The sequence below is a fragment of the Zonotrichia albicollis genome, chromosome 1 (genome assembly GCF_047830755.1).
Source record: "Zonotrichia albicollis isolate bZonAlb1 chromosome 1, bZonAlb1.hap1, whole genome shotgun sequence".
NCBI lineage: Eukaryota > Metazoa > Chordata > Aves > Passeriformes > Passerellidae > Zonotrichia > Zonotrichia albicollis.
In genome coordinates, this window is record NC_133819.1 from 123199616 (window position 1) to 123219483 (window position 19868).

Here is a 19868-nt window from a genome sequence, read left to right on the forward strand (position 1 = left end):
AAAATATTATTTGGAATGAAGGAAAAATAAGGACTATTACTAGTGACTTATTTTCACCAGAGATAAAAAACAATTCCAATTCAACTTAAAAATTGTACATACTCACTCAACATTTACAAGCCTGTCAGCTTTGTGTTACCCTACATAGGAGTAATATCTGCGAGATTTGAAAGGTTAAAGGGCTGATATCAGCTGTAATACAGATTTGCAGATTACAAAACCTCTGTGAACATTTACTTTGATCCGCACAAAACAGAATAAAAGCTTCCAGCAGAACTACAGAATATCATCTTGGCAAAAGGCTCATTATCAAACTACTCAGTGATGGCTCCAAAACCCTGGCATCTGAAAACTGATGGCACATTTAATCAAGATCCTTAAAATCAACTTAAAACAAGACTTTTATCTGAATCTTCAGCTGTTGGATCTTCTGACACATTTGCTTGTTAGCCTGGGAAACTGTTTTATAAAACACACTTACAGAAAGTGACTTAGTATATCGGGGTTTTTGTGCCTTGAATTTTTAATTTTAAGATATGTTTTAATCATTCTTGCAGCTCTTTGTGTGACTTCCCCTCAAGGTTTTTTTTTCATTTTAAATCCCTGATTTACAGACACTATTTTATCCCAGAAGTGGTTGCACCTGTGCCAAAAGCAGATAGAACAGACTCCCATGTACTCTTGCTTAATCTTTTCTGTTGATAAATCTAGGGATTATATTAGCATCTCTGAACAACAGCAGCAGACTGGGAGCTCATGTTCAGTTGCCTCTCTTGCTCCTGATCCACCAACCTTTTCCAGTTCTGATCCCGCAGTGCCAGGCTCTAGATATTGTCTTTCATGTACAATATTATATTTTGCTGTGCTGCCATGGATAATTATACTTTCAGCCTTCTCAGCAGTTGATTTGCATGAGCTTGTATTTGCCTTCATTACAGACCACTCTCCTGGTCTCAGTGTCTTCTATAAACTTCATGGACAATATTCTCATGCCCTCTTGTATGTCATTTACAAGAATGTGATCAGAGTAACAGAATTGATGTAAGAATGACCTCACCAGAATAATATCAAATAACTGATGGTTTTCTAATTACTTTTTGAGACCCATCAGTCAGTTTAAAAAATTCTTTTAATGTGACATTTAGCCTTTGCATTAGTCTGTTTTTCTTGTCAGAATACATGACCATGTAAAAGCAAATCAAGTGACCTTCTTGATTGAGATGACGATTCTTCTGCCACACCTGAAGATGCCAAACTTGTTTGACAAGATCACTTCCAATTCATGTTGGTGGGAAATTACTCCCCCTCTTTATTATCTAGATTTATTATTAATGAAGTCTGATGTCAATTATTCAAGTGTTTTGCATGCAATTGGTACTAGGCTATCTGGATCTCTTTAAATGGGTAATTCTGTTTATCCCATCAATAACAACACATTGTTATTGTTCTGTAGAGTACCACCAAAAATGACTCAAAGAAACAATGCTTATAAAAGAGAAACATTATTATCTAGAACTCTTCATTCACTAAAGGCTAACTTTAGTATGCAAAACTAATGATTTCCTGAGTTTCTCTTGGCCCAAAAATCACAGAAACATAATCAGAGATTCTGAATTTCATAGCCTGGCTTTTTCTTCTAACATGAAATAGAAATGCTATTAGTCATCACTCCTTTTCTGCACAACTGTTGATAATTTTATTATTTTTGAATAATAATGAAATTAAGAGTCACACTGATCTGAAAGGGTATTTTAAAAACTCTGCTTATTCTAGACTGGAATATTTCTTCCTCACTCCAGGTGAAGCGGGTGTTAGCTAGCAGACTGTATCCAGATGAAGATTTGACAGTGCTTACTTAGATTGCAAAGCTCAGCACTTAGAGGCATAAGGGCAGTGAAAGTGAAAATGTTCCTTGTAGTACTTACCGAGCTGTTTCCTACTTCTTTCTCCATTGCTGAATGGGACTCATTATTAGCTGGGTTCTTTGGTGCAGCAAATTCTGGTTTCTTAATTTTTATGTCAGGCTTGTTTTCTTTGGCATCTGGCTTACCCCCAGATCTAGCAGGACTTGGCTTCTGAGAGGGTGGTATCCGTGCAAGGGTTGATGGTGAAGGGTTGGCATATTCATCTTCTTCCCTGAGCTCCTGTGGAAGCGCTGTTGGATTTGTTTTTACATAATAGCCATGGTAGTGACCATGCAGCTCCCCATTCTCTGTGCTGCTGGCATTGTGCTGGGCTGAGAACTTTGGCTGGTGTTTCCCAGCTGCTTCCTCCTTCACAGGTGCTTTTGAATATAAAGGCTTGTTAGTCGTGGGTGTTATATTCTCAGTTGCTAAAAGCTTTTTTTCTTGACTGAGTCTTGCCCCAGAAGTGGAGCTTTGCCTTTTCAGTTGTTTTGAAGGAGAAGTCTCAGAAGAGAGAGGAGGACTATTTCTTGGGCTTGCTTCTGGGGTTCGAGGGGGTGTAGTACCTTTTCGATAAAAGTGAGGTGACTCTTTTGGGGAGGGTGGTTTCTCCTGACCTTTTTCTTCAGATTTTTCTTTTCCATCCATTCCTTCTTGAAATTTTTGTTTGATATAATCAGGGCCTGAAAAACAGTGTAACAGAAATACTAAGATCAAAACAAAGTTCACAGTGAAACTATTGCACTGGGATGTCAGACTGTACTGCCTTGCTAAAATGCAGGCAGGGGTATATGTTGCCAACAGTTCATTGACATCCACAGTGATTTACTCCAAATTGCTCAGGCACAGGAGCTATTGTAGCTTTTTGGTAATTGTTGGAAAAACTTACTAACTTGGCTCAGTCACTCTACATCTTCAGCTTTTCAAAGGGCCACGGTACATAAACTGCCCCTGAGTAAAGTCTGAGTGACTGTAGATTGTCTAACCTTACATCACCTACCATGCCTTTTCTGAGAGGCAAGTTCTGAGGTATGTTTTGCTTGATTACCCTCACTGATTTAACTTCTCATGATCAGAGTACCTGCTTGATATGTAGCTAACCATGAAAATGAAATGTCTCTTTTTTTCTTGTAAGCTACAGGAAAAAGGGCTTCAATCACTTTTTTCCCCCTTTGGGTGAATGTCAGCTTGTCTTACATACACATATAAGTGCCTTAAACTCTCACATGCTGGCTTTGTCTTCCAGAACCAATCACTCCCACATGAAGACCCAGGTTAACCACTCTAGTCACTAATACAATTCCTTCTTAGAAGGCAGGAATACAAATTTTTTCACATTCACCAGGAAAATACAGAGCAGCAAGCGTGAAGAACATCCTCTCCCCAAATTCTAGCTAAACACCCACATGCACACTCACTACCAGGACTCACTTATCAAAGTGCACGCCTGTACAGCTGTTAACATAAACACAAACTGGCTGACATGCTCTGCTCCAAGTTTTGGTTCTCAGATTTAATTGTTTAATGGTAAGACCTCAGCAAACACTGCTGAAAAAACAAAATTGCTGTAAATCTGTATGCACTGTAGGCAATGTTTTCTGCTTTACTTCCTAGAGGTCATATTTCAGATTTCAGGATCAGTTTCCCTAAAAATTCAGAAGTTGGGGAGCTCTGTGATCCAAGAACTGCTGACAATCTTCCTGTATTTTCAAAAATGGCTTCTGAAAAATACATTGCAACTTGTTTCTTCACCTCTATCTTTGCTAGCACCACAACTTTCCTTCGATTTCTTTACCCTTCTCTAAGTGAGCCTTATCTGTGCTTTAAGTCATGAAGAAATTCTGTGCCCAGAGAAGAATGTCTGCACACATTTTTCTGCTTTTGAGTTTAGAGGAGACTCTAACTGTGCACGGCAGATACAGTGTTTTTACAGATGCCAGAAGCATATGCATATCTACGCAGTGCGAGGATGAGAGGAAGGAAGAGCAGCATGAAGCTTTTGGAAGTTACTGAGTCATCTGGTAAGTAAGCATTGCTGAGATGAAGAATTACTCGGCATGCAAGGTCTTTTGAGCAGGAAACATTTTTGGCATATCTGAAAACCAGGGGTGGAAACAGGGAGCTGTTAAGAAGGAAGGCTAGACACAGACAAGCCAGGATTTGTTCTCAAATGACATTTGAGGAGGAAGTTTTGAGGAGTTAAGCCTGCACAGAGGGAGAGAACTAGAGGCTTGATTCACAGCTTTTTATAATCTTCCTGGTAAAAGGGAAAGCCAGCACAACACAAATTAAGAGTTTCCATATATAAAGTTACAGGTATGATCGCCATTCAAAAACTTCTCCATCGTGTCGGGGATTTCCTTCCACCTTTGCTGAGATACATAAGGTAATGCTGAGGGGTTTAACATGCATAAACTTTATTTTTCATATCTTTTCACATTAGATATAATTAGGGGTGTAAAGAGAAAAGGATACCTAAAAGAGCTCTGACTAATCTTTAAGCCCAAGCCACGGAGCTGTCAAATTGCAATGATTATTCATTATGGACAGACCCATATTCACATTAGCTTGCTCTTTATGACTGCTGTGGCTAAAGCATCCAATTGGAACACTATCTCTTAAGTCCTACAATGCTGCCTAAATTCTGAAAATTCACATACTGTGACAGCTCTGCACTGCCTCCTTTATGTAAAGATTTGACTTATACTAATATCTCACAGCACCTGACAAACTGAAGACACTTTCATAAGGAAAACATCAGAAAATGACATCAGAAATTACTTCAGAAATGTCATTCCTCTCCACCCTTTCCTGCAACCAACTAAAAGCCTCCCAAAGTTGGCCAGAGAAAATCCCTCTCATCAAGAGACCTCCAAGCTACTGGAATTTTTGAAAACCGAAGGGAAATGGTCTCAGCTGCCCATGTCTCACCAAGAGACCGGTGGAGTGAAGAGTAAAAAACTTAAAAGCAAAACAAAAATACAATCTGGAGCTTCCCGAAGAAGTTAAGTTTCAACAGGCTAACAATGCCACACTCTCACTGGGTATTTGGAAATATTTGATGCTATGTCCCACTGAGCTCCACCAGAGAATGCTGTATCCAAGTAACATCTGAGGGTGTCTGACCAGATATTCAGCCATTGCCTTAGCACAGCACAGCAGCCCTCCCTTCTACCCTCAGAACATCACACATGGATATTAGAGATACATCCCTTGCCTCCAGTCCTGTCAGGCAAGTCTTTCCAACACTGAAATTCTTGGCCCTTTGCTGAAGTTCCCTTTGGAGATTGTCCAAATCCTTTTTAAACATCTGTTCACTGTATCCAATACAATTTGATTGTGCACCTGTCCCAGTCACTGACTCCAAGCAGCAAGAACTCAGCTCCCACTCCTTCCAAGAACTAAGAGCTGCCAGGATTTAACTTGTCCCCTTTGTTAAAGACATGACTCTACAGACACGGGTAAGGGAGTCCTTCATCATAACAGCAATCTACAGCACAAGTTTAAAGAACCAAGGGCCAAGAGTCACATCCTTTCGGGTAACATTTCTTAGCTGGCTGATCTTAATGAGAAAGAGAATAGAATTTGAGGGAAAAGTGGCATTATCTGACCAGGAAATAAACACGGCACTCTGGTTCTTCAGTTCACAGTTCAAGCAAGCAGTAGATCTAGATATGATATGCCTAAGGAGGTCCTGAGATGCCTAAGGAGAACCTGGTCTGGAATGTAGAACCAAGAAGTGCTATCTAACCAAGGTAAGATGAATTTGTGTGTTTTCTCATGGTGACAGGCTGGCTATGCTACCATTGGATCAAAATTGATGCACCTTTACTCCATCAAGGTCAGCCACAGGGTGGTTTTGGCTCACACACCTGTTGTGATGCCAGCAAGTGGATGGCACCACTGAAGTGTGAGTTAGCCAGTATTTGGGGAGAATAGCCTCTGAAGGCCAAAGGACTGTGTGGATGTGTGCACAGAATCTCACACAGCCTGATGGTCAGCTTGAACAGCATTTCAGTGATGGCTGTGGGGTGAGGGAAGCTTTGCTTTGGTTGAAGATGCTCTCATGGTTGCTCTAAATCTAGGATTTCTTGTGAATTTCTTAAGTAATATGTCCTTCCTCCTGGAAGGGCTCCAGTAAGTGATGTGACAGCATGGCCAGCCCTGTAAATGAGAAGAGAAGGATGCCCTGGTTCTGCCACAGCATTTTTAAGGAGGTGACAGCCACATGCTTTCCCCCATGGCCTAGCGAGGCACATGTATTGGCAGCATAGGGCTGTGGCAGGATTGTGGCTCAAGGAGCATCTGAAAATGTCATCTTGCAGGACACTGTGAATGCAGCCACTGCTTCTCAAGAAGGCTGAGAAGAGCCTTGTGCGCCTCATCAGATCAGAATGAAATCTGAAGCTTGAGAGGGACGGTAGAACACATCTAGGATAGTGAGGGAAAAGGCATACATGAAATTGCATCAGTGATTTTTTAAATATCTTGCCATTCTGAGCAATTTAGGCAAAATAAGCATTTCATATTGCAATTTTTTTTATCTACTAAAAGCAAAAGACTGTAATGCCACTAATGCAGGCTCCAGTACATAATCTTTTAAGAATATAATATTTAAAGTACTACTGATGCTGAGCGATGTGATTCAATTTCAAGGTATGTTAGAAGTACTTATTAGATAAACATATGCTTATTTCTGGTACATGTTATGAGATGTAACCTATCTTTAGTGCCGCATAGAGAGTTAACAAATAGACAGGGTTTTAAAGAGTAATCCAAATAAGAAACAAAGCTGTAATTTCATCATTATGAGAAAATTTATGTTGTGCTTATAGATAAATTCCAAATGTGAAGCACATAGCTCACCTCCTAATTTTGTTCACATGTATGAACTGTTAATGGAAAGATGCTCATTTTTCACTATAATGTTTAACAACTGTCTGTGGGGTAATGGTGACACAATCAAAGTTACCTGCTCAACCAGAACACTGCAGTCTATATGCAGACCTTCCAAGATTAGAGGCCTCTTTTTACTGAACTACTCAACATTTGTACAAAAAAAGGAGAGAATTCCTGATCTGAAAAGTTCACAGCCTAGAAGTAAAAACTAAAGCTTATACCAATAGCCCATGTTAGTGAAGGGGAAGCTAACCCAAAAGGAAATAATGACCCAGAGCATATGTTTCATCTGAATAACCTTTCTGAATTTAGTGTTCAGCTGTGAATAAAGTACCAACATGCTTAAAGTTTTTCTAAATCTTTGACAAAGTTAAAGGTGCTGAGAAAGCCTTTGTCAAAACTAGGAAAGGAGTGTAAGCCTCCTGAGTAATGAAAACTCCACACAGCACTTTGGCCGTAAGTTTGTGGCCTACCACAAATATCTTCTTGCTGAAAAAGCTGAGAGCTGATCTACCAAATCAACATTCAAAGAGAGAAGGAAATAATAAATGACAAATAAGTTTCTTAATGCAGATTATACCCTAATACAAATCCAGAGCATGAGATGATTGAAGCAAAAGCTTAAGACTTTTGTATTTAAAGGAACTGTACTAAAAAAGGAAAGTGTATACTTTATGTTGGCACTGCAAGTTGATATATACTGTTCATGAAATAAGGCAGTGAAAACAATTTGGCTTATCTTCTGATGTTTTTGATGGTTTTCTCACATGAGGATCAATTAATACAGAATCTTTCTTCCTTATGTTAGGCTTTCTAAGGATCGGACATCCAGTATAAAAGAATTCCTCAGGATGGTAAATGTAGGTGAAGAAATATAAATAATCAATTATCAATCTCTTAAAATAAATGATTCAGTGAGTCATTATGGAAGTGCAAGTAACTATATTCAGTAAATTTTAGAAAGATAGGGTTTATTATTATTTCTTCATTGGAGAGAGATGAAAGGAGGGAGAAGAACTATAATTAATATCATTAGTACCTCCTCTGTTTTGTTCTTAATTTTCTGGTGGTTATACTGGTAACAGGGAACAAAAAAACCCTCTTAAGTGCTAGGCTGCTGGCTTGAATCCAGCCCAACTGAATGGAGGGCTGGGCAATGCCATATGCAAAATATGCTGATGAACTCACTGGAGCAGAGATATGGTTATGTTTTTAGTAATGTTTGATAGACTGAACTGGGACTGAATAGGTCTGGAAATTAAAAATTATTGCCAGAGAAATAAAAGGATATAAGGCAAGGTGCTTAAAGAGCAATAGGGCTCTGAGACAACAGTTCTGCTTGACTTAGGTATGAGAAGAACAGAACAGGACATTTCAGTCAAAAGGGACTTAGAACAATCATCTTGTCCAAGTCACTGACTAATTCAGAGCTGAGCAAAAGTTAAAGCCTGTTACTAAGGGCATTGTCCAAATACCTCTAGAACACTGACAATCCTGAGCCATCAAACATCTCTCTAGAAAAGGCTGTTCCAGTGTTTGACCTGTTCCAGTGTTTCACCCTCCTGGCAGAGAAAGTCTTCCTAATGGTATTTTAAGAGGTTCTCACTGCAGGTGTGTGCCGTACCCTTCTGATGGATGCAGTGACCCAGCAGTACGGCATGGAATAGTGCAGCTCCACCATGGTTGGGTCAATGTGCAGCAACATAAGAACTGTCTTACTCCTAGTGATGCATGGATAAGTTATTTAAGAATTCCCTAATTAAAAAACACATAGGCAGACCTGGCTGTCCTGTTTCAGCTGCATCTGAAGTTGGTTATGCCACCTGGAATAATGGCTTTCTTTAACTGTACTTGAGAATGCTTTAGAGAATAGAAAACACATTAGCCAAGGCTTAAAAATAAAGCATGTCACAAAAGAGAAAAAAAATTGGAATGGAAGGGATTGTTGACACTGTGAAATGCAGAAGAAACCCAAGTCTGGATGGCTGATTTAACTTTTAGCCTCTGATGGCAGCTGCATTTTGGTGAGGTATGACCAGCATTTTAAATGCTATTAAGCAGCTTCCCTAGCTAAGGGCAAATAAAAAATCTTTCCTGGATCAATTTTAAAATTCCATTTGGCTGCCTTAGAAAATATACCAGCATGGAAGTATCATGGTGGCCACAATGCAAACAAGAGGGAGAGGAGTCCATTTTCTTTTTGCACAATCCAAAAAATACTCCAAAATATAATGTTTATTACTTAGAATCTTTCTTAATTCACTCTTAATTGCAAATCTTCATTTCCTACCCCTCCCTCTTTGAAGATATCTTCCTTTTGCTGAAGTTTTCTCCAGCTTACACTTTCAGGGTTTCTCATTCTGTTGCTAGCATTGCTGCTTCCTTAAGCAGTATTCCTGGTGGTCTTCCTCCTCATGCTGGACTGGAGGCAAGACTGCAGCTAGCACGTGCCAACAGCTACTCACTAAATCCATGAGTACCATGGAGATTGATGCCTACATGTGTTTAGTTTATGGAACTGTTCTGGTTTGATCTGGCAGCCTGCTGTCTTTGAAACCATGTACTACCAACGTGACCGAAACATACGACAAAGAGATAGAATATAAGATAGAATATAAGCAGATAGTTTACTATTGCCACAACCTGACAAAGCCACATCATCATCCAGCAATGTAAAAGTCAGAATACCTTCCCAAGGAGTCCTAGTCCACCTAGGACTAACTTTAAATGGTGGCATCACTGAATGCAAGAAGACTTCAAAGCAAATGGAAATGCAACCTTCCCTTCTTGCTAAGTAAAGATAAGGACCTACAGAAAGTATTCACTGGTAGAAATTGCTTATTAAGTATCTTGTTCAGAAGAACCCAAACCACAAAATTCTTGCACATCAAGGTTGCTACTTTATACCTGCTCAGGGAACAGTTTTGTGCAGCACCCCAAACAACTTCTGCATAGTTTTGCCAGAATATGTATCTACCATATTTTAAATATCTGCCAATGCTTTATTTTCCTGACTGTGACATCAAGAAAATGACACAGCCTTTTCAAAACCCCCACCAAATGCTTCCCGACATGGACTAGACGGAGATCAAAAGCCTTGAGTTACTTATTTACTAACCCCATGTACAGAGACACACACACACAGAGACTTTGGCCAAACCCAAGTTTTTATGCCTCTGTGTTTACTCTGCTGTGATATTTACACAGCACAATACAGTTCTTGGTGTGACCTGACTACTTTACTGTCAATGTCTCTGCATTTTGCACAGGTATTTGTTGAAAAGCATATGACACCATGTTATCTCACAATGCTTTTGGAAAGTATCACAGCGTCTACTCAAGCACACTCGAGCTGCCAGCAACAGCAATGGCAACAGAAAAGGAAATGGACTTCAGCCAAACAATTCACATCATAGGTAACATCACAAACTTGTGAGTCTAGCAGTAGGATGATGAAACAGATATTAATGTAATTTCTACCGGTAGAAAAACCAGACTGCCTCTTCTCTCCATGTCAGTTCCTCCAAATCTGAAATGATTTTGAGTTACCCTACCATTAATACACCTGCATACAGAACCTAAATAGTGCTTTTGCAATTTGGACTTTTGTATTATCCATTAACTAAAGAATCATTAAGGATAAAAGAATCCCTAAAAACAAGATTTTCTTCCTGTCAAGGTTTATAAATGCATCATTGAAGTGCAGACACATACACACTAATGAATTTCAAAAGCTGTCTGGAGTCAGCACCAAGAACAATTAATTTATGCTTATGTACCCAATCTCTGCTCCATTCCTGTAACTGCTTTAGCAGGTGACTGAAGTAGCTGTGGTATTTCCAAAACAGGGCAACATTTCCTAACTGTATCTGCATAGCAGTCTGTAAGCCTTTATACTTCTGGATTCAATACCATCAGGAAAATGTAACAAATTTATCTTACCTGGTAGAGGGCACTATGAGTGCTGCACAACTATCTCTAACACCTCACTGGCACTTCAGCTTATGGACACAGAAACTGCCCAGCAATCTTAATTATGGCTTGCTTTACTTACCCTGCATTTCTGTTGATGAATACTGACAGAACTTCAAAATATATCTGTCAAGATTACATGGTGATGCATATGACTCCTGTATCTAGGACAGGCTTCATTTTTCCAGGGTAGATAATATGCAGACATTGTATTTAATGTGAATGATCCCAGCCAAATATCACATGCACTATAATCTACTTGAATTCTTCTAAGCCTGCAGGCTGCCTAACAGGCGATAACTGAGAAGGTAAATTTTTAGCTTTTTCACAGAAAACCTAGAGACTACTTTACTTCATCTGAACTTCACTGGGGCAGCTGTTAACTGCAAAAGTGGTTTTTTTTAAGCTCTTAAAGGATGGGCAAAAGTGAAAGGCTGTAATCCTATTCTCAATGCAAGTGCATATTCTCTGAGAAGATGAATTTTAAATATAGAGACTGTTAATGTCTCTCTCTATATTTAAAATAATAACTGTCTTTACTCAGTAGAATTCACACTTCTTTACATTTCTCCCAGCATGTCCAGATCTTTCTGACATGATGATCCCCAAAGTTCTACACAGTATTTCAGACTCAGTGTCACTGGGATCATGCAGAGAAGGGACCATTCTCCATGACGTGCTTCTGTATATACAGCCTGGAAGGGTATTAGCTACTTCTTTTATCACATTTCAAGTGCATGGCTATCATCCTGCTCCATGGGACTCTGGCAGCTTTAGCAGGAGCAGGTTCATGTCTGCTCTCCAACTGGCCAAGTCTGTCAGCCTGCCTTAAGAACTGTTTTTCAGTAAATTCAATAAACAAGTGAATTTTTTGCCAAAGCCCTTCTAATCTTTACCTCTTTTAAAATCCTTATTTCATAAAGACATGGTGCCTGTTTGTCTGAGAACACCCTTCTGTTCTTCCACTACAGAAAAAAGCAGAGCCTAGGATACACACTCAGGGCTTGGATTGTAGATGTCAGCACTTCTCATGCCTGTGGAATATCTTCCAAAAATGCTCAAAACCAGAAAGACAGTAAATGCAGGTATGTCAGCAAACAACCAACATTAATTTTGAACATACAGGCATAGATATAGATAGGAGAAATAATATGGAAAAACTAGACAGCTTCAGACTCCACTGATTCTACAGATCTAGAGATGCATTACTACCTTAAAATAAAACTCCAGATATTTCTAAGGGATTCATGATTATATTACATGATGTCAGACTTAATTTTTTTAGAACCCTCCTTTATCACCTTGTATTTATAGAAAATACACTGGAAATTATGAACAGGAGTAAAATAAAGAGACTTGAAATTTACTGCTTTTGAAATACATGGCTTTATTAATTTTCTTGGAGGGTTGAGGGCTAATTCAGTATTTTTCAAAACCCATACTCGTTAAGCTGTACCACACTTCCAGCAAAATTAATTTCTTGTATCTAGCATTTAAATTAATTATAAAGTATAAGAGCCTGGAGTGACCGCTGCACTGCAAATGCCAGAACTGGAGAAATACAACAATCAATTTAATTCTGCTAAAACTAGGGTATGTGAGCTGCTTAGTCTTGCATCCAAATCTGGCTTCTTTCCAAAATGTTCTTATTCTTTTGTATTTTAGGAGAAACCCCACTCACCATGCCACTTACCATTCTGACCTCACAAAGTGTCATTTCTTTCCTTTCCCATTAGTGCTCTAAGTTTTCAATTCTAAACTCTAAGTTTGCAGTATCCATTTACTGCTCCTCTCCTCCAAATCTATCCCATACTCTTCAGCTTGGCAACTGCCTTTGGCAAAATACTTTCTGCTCTTCATCTGATACTTTTTGAGGAACCTCTGCGATTTTCTTAGCCACATTTCAGTATCAGTACCCCACTCTTACCATCCTTTTACACAGGCAACCATTCTCCTCTTCTGGAACAAGTCTCGTCTGTTAACATCTGTGATTTGTCCTTTTAATTCAGCCGCATTTTTCTTTCATTTTCAAACCATACTTTCAAGGAAAATAACCTCCAATTATTCTGTTCTTGGACTCTCTACCTTTCCTTTACAATTTTCATTCTGTTTAATTTCACCATACAAAAAATACCAATTCCATGCTGGCTGTGTTTCAGTTCCAGGTTTTACTCCTGCTCAGACAATAATCTAAATGAATCACTATTACTGAACTAATAGGCAGAAATCTTCATCTCCTCCAAATTCTCAACATGGTCTTCCATATCATACTGAACATTACTCTACATTATTTAGGTCTGTATTATGAATTAGATTTTTCATTTTTGGGTATCTCCCTACAGTCCTCCAGGAACTCCTTACAGTAATTTTAAGGGAAAATTACTTGGCATAAAAGGGCATATACATTACCCATCTATTTCTGTGGCCTTGACAAACACAGAATAAAGCTGCAAAGATAATTTTTCTCTAATGGTCCAAATCACATGTTAAAAGTGTAACAGGAGAAACCTAACCTTTTAAACATAATTTAAATCTCCACTAGTATAATAAAATCCTTTCAAAATAGATCACCATACTCGACTGAAAATTAGCACTGTAAGTAAAGTTCTCAGTTCTTTGTTAGCTGAATTTCAACATGGAACAAATATTTATGACATGGTTATAAATAGGATTTATAATGGAAATTTTGACACTGTGATAATACTCCCATGTGATAGACCCTACTTCATCTTGTCCTTGGCTGGACACCATGGCAGACCAATATAGAAATTCACTAGAGCAGGCCAACAGTGTCCTGGAAGGAATGGTTCTTTTTCAGAGCAAATGAACAATTTTTAACAGGAGAAAGGAAGCACTGACCTCTTTCTCTCAGACTACACCTGTAAATAACACACCCATAGTGCCAGATTAGATACTTACACCTAGGCTAGAATTCAAAAAGTTACTTTGAGATAGCAACACAGCACTGAAGTTAGTCCAGGCATCCACTAGTTTCATAGTCAGATCCTGCAACCTTTACTAAGCAACCATGAATTTCATCTGGATGCAAATTAACTAGCTCACTACTTATGCAAGTCTGTGAAAATTATAGTGATTGTAACAGCTTTATCTTTCTACAGGAAACTGGTTCTCTGTTATTAGTTTTAAAAGTTAATTTGCTCAAAACTAATAGGGCATATTTTTTCCTAAGCAAATCATTTGATTATGTGACTCAAAAGTGTCTTGGAGAGACTGAGAAAGCATCCTGAAGAATTAAGGCTATATCTCTGCAAACTGTCTTTGCTTTGCCTTCTCCCAAGCAGGCTCTCCTGTCCAGATGCATTGCAGGAACACTGAGGAGTGGGTTGAGCCAGCAGGTGTGTCAGGCAGTGCAGCAGGATGGATGCAGACTCCCAGCAAGCTGGATGGCCCACACCCTGGGCAAGAGGAAAAATGTGGAAGGAAGGGTGGGGGCATCTGTACCCAGGGCTTGCTGAGACAGGTGATAAATCTGGAAGTCATGCTGTGAAGACTGGTATGACATGACTTATAAAAAGAAAGGGGAGAAGAAGAACAAAGCTTGAAATTGGCACTTTTTCCTTTAATGCACCTTCTTTCTTTGATTTCTGGATGCAACAGAAGTGCATTAGGATACATCTATAGGCTCTGCCTTCTCCAGAGTTCTGTAGAAAGAGGATAGAAGCAATAGATTGTAGAGAAAAAATGGCACAGCAAGAAACCCAGTAACAGATCTGTGAGGATGATGAAGTCATATGTAGAATAAATTCAGAAAATGAACAGACTCTTGCATGACTAAGAATAATGAGAGAGCTTCCGTATGCTTTAAGGCACAAACTGATGGCATGGCTGGTAACTTTAATCAGGCAAAATGCTCATTGTAATTGGCTTTTAAAATAAAACTCTCTGGTCTGGCACACATGCATTTAGCCAGGACATTCCAGTTAATTAGCATCAGCCAGAAATCTCTCTTTCCTGTCCATATGGAGTTTGCGTTTTGAGAACTTGAGGAGGTGGTGATGGCAGAGAAGAGGAAGATGGGAAGGATGGTTTTTTTCCTTACACTACAGATATCTACCACTGGTCAAAAGAGAATGTAAACCACAGCTCCTCTTTAAGGCATTGGTAGCCATTACAAATTGCCTTGCAATAAACTTAAAATGCTTATTTCTGAAACTAGTAATGTTCAGCATGTTAATACTGAAGCTTTAATAGTAGCCAAATCTTATAGTAAAATATACTAGTAAACCTTGCCAAATTCTTACTCTTATCATTAAGAAGTCTTTGCTCATATATTTCACCTAAAGAAATTCTGTCCATCTCTAAACTTGGACAGCTTTAATTTATAAACTGCTCCTTGATTTCTCTCATGCCTTGTTTAGGAGGTCAAAGGCTGGATGAATTGTTTTGGTGATCCATGCATGTTCATCTGGCAGCTGGCTGGCCTGACAAATAATCTGCCAGCAAACAACTCAGATCTGAATTTCCAGACCTTAACTGCTCTGTGGTAAAGTGCCCAGACTGCTCTTACCCTGCAACAAAGTAGTTGTACCCTTCTTTCATTTAATCAAATGTTATTCATTCAAACTGAATGAAAGAGCAGTATCCATTTGCTGCAGGGTATACATGCACACAGACAATTATGGCTTAGCTGTCTGATCTGTGCAAGTCCATACTTCAGTTTACCTCCTGATAGTGTGTTTACAAGACCACATCCTAAAGACAGTCTGGGAATTTAGAATGAATGTGTCAGCCAAAGCATCCACTAACCTTGTGCAAGACTAGAACAATACTCCCCCTTTTCACTGAGTATCAAAAACCTTTCTTTTCTGTTACACCTTTGATACAGTATTCCCATCAGTCATTTGTTCTTCTCTAGGTTCTACAAGAGACACAAAAAAGCATTTATTTTTTCTCTAAGTGAAGACAAATCTCAAACTGTCCCTGGATGACTCCCCTGAATGAGGCTATGACTCAGGTTTCATTTGTTTCCTGTCCTGGTGTGCTCTCTTTTGACACATCCACAAGTTTAGTGATGCCTGGAGGAAATAAACAGGGCAGAGCTGGGATTTCTCAGAATTTATTTCTTGATAAAAAGGCCAGTAAAGTATGGTCTCTAAAAAGAGTACAACATTTGTTAAATCTACAAAATGTAGAGCCTTGTGGGCAGGGCTCTGCAAAGACACATATCCCCCTAATTATTAATCACTAACCAAATATCTGCTACAGCAAAAGCAGAAGCAGGGTCTTGCCTGAGAACAGCATGAACAAACTCAGGGAAAACAGCTCTCTGCAACCTTGTGAGTCCTTACACTATGGCTCTGGCCTTTTCAATCATACTTGGCTTTCCTTATATGCAAATACTGAGGCAATCAATCACTGGGAGAGCTGAATCTCGAGATTTCTATGGTACCTCATTATTATTCTTACCTGCTGGGTGCTACTTTACTTCCTACTGCTTTGTTCTCCTCTTAGTCTCCTTTTAAACTACACTACAAAGGTAGAGCCTCTTGGCAGCTTCTGATGAATGCCTTAATGAACATAAAGGTGAAACACGAGAGAAAGGATTTGGGAAGTATGAACTGCCTTGGTACAATGGATGATGAATTCACTGTAATTATAATTTGTGCTTAATACTAGGCTATATGCCCCAGAAAGATGCTTTTTAAGAACTTGAAATTTAAGAGCTTTATCAAAGGTTTTCAAATATTGAAATGGTTTTAGGCTACAAGTAATTAAGAGATCACTCATTAAGACAAAAAAGAATGCTTCTGTTATTTAGAGAAGTATTTGTATTTCACTTCTTTTTGTCTCTGTTTCAAGAGGCTTGTTGATATGCTACATACATTTACTGCTGACAGCATGCTTGCCTGCCATACTAAGCAGTTAAAGAAATAAGAGAAAAATTACACTTTCTTATCATAACCTATTTTCAAGACTATTTGGTACAATAGAAAGGTTCACTTAACTATAGTTTCAGAGAATGAGACAGAACACTTACTGATACCTTTTAGCAGCACTTACAGATACTGTAAAAATAAAAAACTCAAGCAGCAAAAGAAAACCAAGAAGTTGCTACTAGGAAGCAATAAGTTACCTTCCTCTCATTCAAATACATGAAAAATGCTATTTGAAAAGCAGGTATTTACTTCTGTTTGTGTGAGTGAATGTAAATACTTGGAAATATTTATCTATTTTATTACCATAAATGACAAAAGCTAACAGTAACACTGTCCAGTTACTCTTGGCATGACTCTTGGGAAATGCTTAAACAAACAAGCATGTGTACAAGTGAGTGGTTTAACTGGTACCACACAGAAAAAGTGCATCTGAGAAAGGTATCCCATACACTGAGCCTGGAAAACATCTCAGGCATGGCAGTACTTGAAATCATCACAATGATTTGTGAACCTGCAGGAGTTTATTTGGGATAACTGAGATTTAGTTAACACCTTGGTATTTAAAAGTTGTTTGCATAATGGGAGGAGATTTTTTTTCAAATGTATAGAAATATGCTGTATTTAACTATCTTGGGAACAATTAGAGAACTCAAAATTTGGAGTCCAGAAAACATATTTATCTTTTGCTAGGAGCTAGCTAACCAAGAGATATTTCCACACAGAGAACAGAGGAAGTAAACTTTGAGAAATGCTTGGCTGTGTCATTGCACACATATCCAGCTTCACTTGAGGAAGAGATACACACTCTCCTCTTGTGTAAATAGAATAAAAGTTTCAAATGAGAGGAAAATAAGATCCCACACCTTCTCTCCCATATCTCAGCTGATCTGTCAGCAATGCTACTTCAATTCCTGTGGCAGGGAGTAAAAAGACACATTCTTGATCTGGGTGATTTCTTGGTGTCAAATTTCACGCTGTCAGATGTTGGCATTTTCACTCAAGTACTCTAGTAATTGCTTTATTTGAAGGGTTTGCCAGCTTTTTAGTAGTTTCTTTCCAAATGCTTCAATTATTTGTGTGGCTAAGGTTATAACTTCTTAACTTACGAATGGCAAGATGGTCTGCTGCTGTAAACTGGGATTTCTTCAGCTGGTGGAGAATGAAATAATGAAATAATGAAAAATGAAAAAGACTTGACTATGATAGCAGTAAATATGGGCCAATAATATAAATGCACAGGAGAGGTAGCACTGAGGTCATTCCCAACAGTGAAAAGTACATATTTATACTGTTTTAAAGCCAGTAAAGTCTTAATACCGGAAATAGTTCTGTTGAGTTTTGCCAACAGTTCTGGACTGCCATGTTCACAAAAGATGAATTTATATCAGGATGTGTACAAAGAAAGTCTGCAAGACTGGTAAAGGAAATGACAATTCCAATCAGGTGAATAATCCTTGACTTAGGCACTAAATTAATACAAAAAGAGGTCCTCAATCCCCCCAACCCCAAAACACATTCTCTCTCTACAACCAAATACTTAGGAATAAAGAAGAAATCAAGTATTCTCTAAGGTAGCTGACAGTAAGGATTTAGTAACAAGCTATACATAGTGACCACTTGAACTAAAAATTGAAGTAAATAGGTGTGTTATCAGAAAATGTTGCAGAATGTTGTTCTTTGCATTTTTGGGTCATTATAGCCTGCATTCACTATATGGGTGCATTTAAGTAAGTTTGTGTCTGAAACAAGGATGAGCAGAAAATGACAGTAAGTGAAAATGAATCTCAGAGCTATAATCTCTATTAGCATGCGAGTACAGGCAGATCCTTGAGAAGTAATAACAAGATATGACTCAACTCAATTTGACAGGTGAAAGAAAGGGCAGACATGAAAAGACATTAAAATGGCAAATGGAGTTCCATTTTATCTATCCAATTTTAAGCTAAAGAGCAGTACACAGAAATATGAACCTCATGGAAAGACAGCAGAAAAACAATGCAAAATCAACTTTGCTTCTTCCTGCAGCAAGTTTTCAAACCCCATGAGAGATGAAAACAGGCTGCAATGCTGATGTAGGTGGGACAGACCTAATTCTATGCCATTGTGAATACAGAATTAATGTTCTACAGAGCACCCCAGGCATAACAGAGGAAGATTCTCTTGCGAATATGTATGTCTAATGGTAAAATGTTCTGCAAAATTTAGCCCTTAGCTAACCAAGACTGTCAGGAATTCTACTGGACAGTAAAAAACCTATAGATTTTCCCACTAATAAACACATTATAGAATTAATCCAAATTTCTGTTGATTTATGATTGCTGAAGTCTTTGATACTATCCTGAATAAACTATTAATCTGAGGCAAAGTTATGTGCTTGATACTGACTTTTCAACACTCAACTGTTTTCATACAAAGAAAAAGTCACCAAATTATTACAAACTGATAACAAAATCTCCTTGAACAATGTGCATTCCTCATGACATACACATTACTTAGTTCTGTATAAAAGACAACATTCAAGATGGAATTGACACTTTAACTTAACAGAATCTTTTTACTGCAATAAAACAAATAGCCCCATAAAACCCCAATCTACAATTACCTGGTTGGTAGAAATTTGGTGAAAGTTCTCTGGCAACCGCTCTTGCAATATCACATTCCTGGCGAGCAGCCTGAGCAGCCTGATCCGCAGCATCAGCTTTAGCTCTTGCGTGTGCGGTTCTGTACAAAGCAGAAAAGAGTTTATGTGTAGAGCATCTTGCATCAGGTGCATCAAGCATGAGAGAGCAAAGGACCCCAGCCATCATACACTATCCTGTACAGGGCACTCTTAGACAAACTGTTGTGAGGAACTGCAAATCGGTGAAGTATTTCAGGATCAAATCACTATTCCTCTCAGCTCTTCAGTCCTGTTCAACATTGGATCACATTTATTTGCAGGAACACAATTTACAGCCCAAGCTTGTAATTAAAATTCCTAAAGTGAGGGAAAGAATAGTGTCTGGCAAAAACACAGGATTAGGGTTTATTTACATGTTACCAGAATGTGTACAGAAGTGCACAGAAGGTCAGACTGGCCACCAGACTGACTCCTAAATAGGACTCTGGGAGTTCAGGACACATGGTGCTCAAAGGAAATGAGGAAGGCTACTACTTTTACCACATTTCAAAGTTAATGCTGGGTCAATGCTGGCTG

At 38.6% G+C, this 19868-nt stretch overlaps 1 protein-coding gene and 1 long non-coding RNA gene across 5 annotated transcripts in view; one reads left to right on the top strand and one right to left on the bottom strand.

Annotated features, from left to right (window-relative positions):
• JPH1 (junctophilin 1) overlaps positions 1 to 19868 on the bottom strand; it is an 82264-nt gene that overhangs the window by 8172 nt on the left and 54224 nt on the right. For all 4 annotated transcript variants that reach the window (XM_074552649.1, XM_074552641.1, XM_074552629.1 and 1 more), the window contains exons 3-4: positions 19275 to 19393; positions 1926 to 2587 (exon numbers count right to left, since the gene is read on the bottom strand). In XM_074552649.1, the coding sequence (XP_074408750.1) occupies positions 1926 to 2587; positions 19275 to 19393 (781 nt within the window). The remainder of the gene's footprint in view (positions 1 to 1925; positions 2588 to 19274; positions 19394 to 19868) is intronic.
• Positions 2584 to 19280, top strand: LOC141731000 (uncharacterized). The gene is made up of 3 exons (XR_012582858.1): positions 2584 to 5659; positions 10073 to 10219; positions 11747 to 19280. It is a non-coding gene; the product is annotated as an uncharacterized LOC141731000 (long non-coding RNA).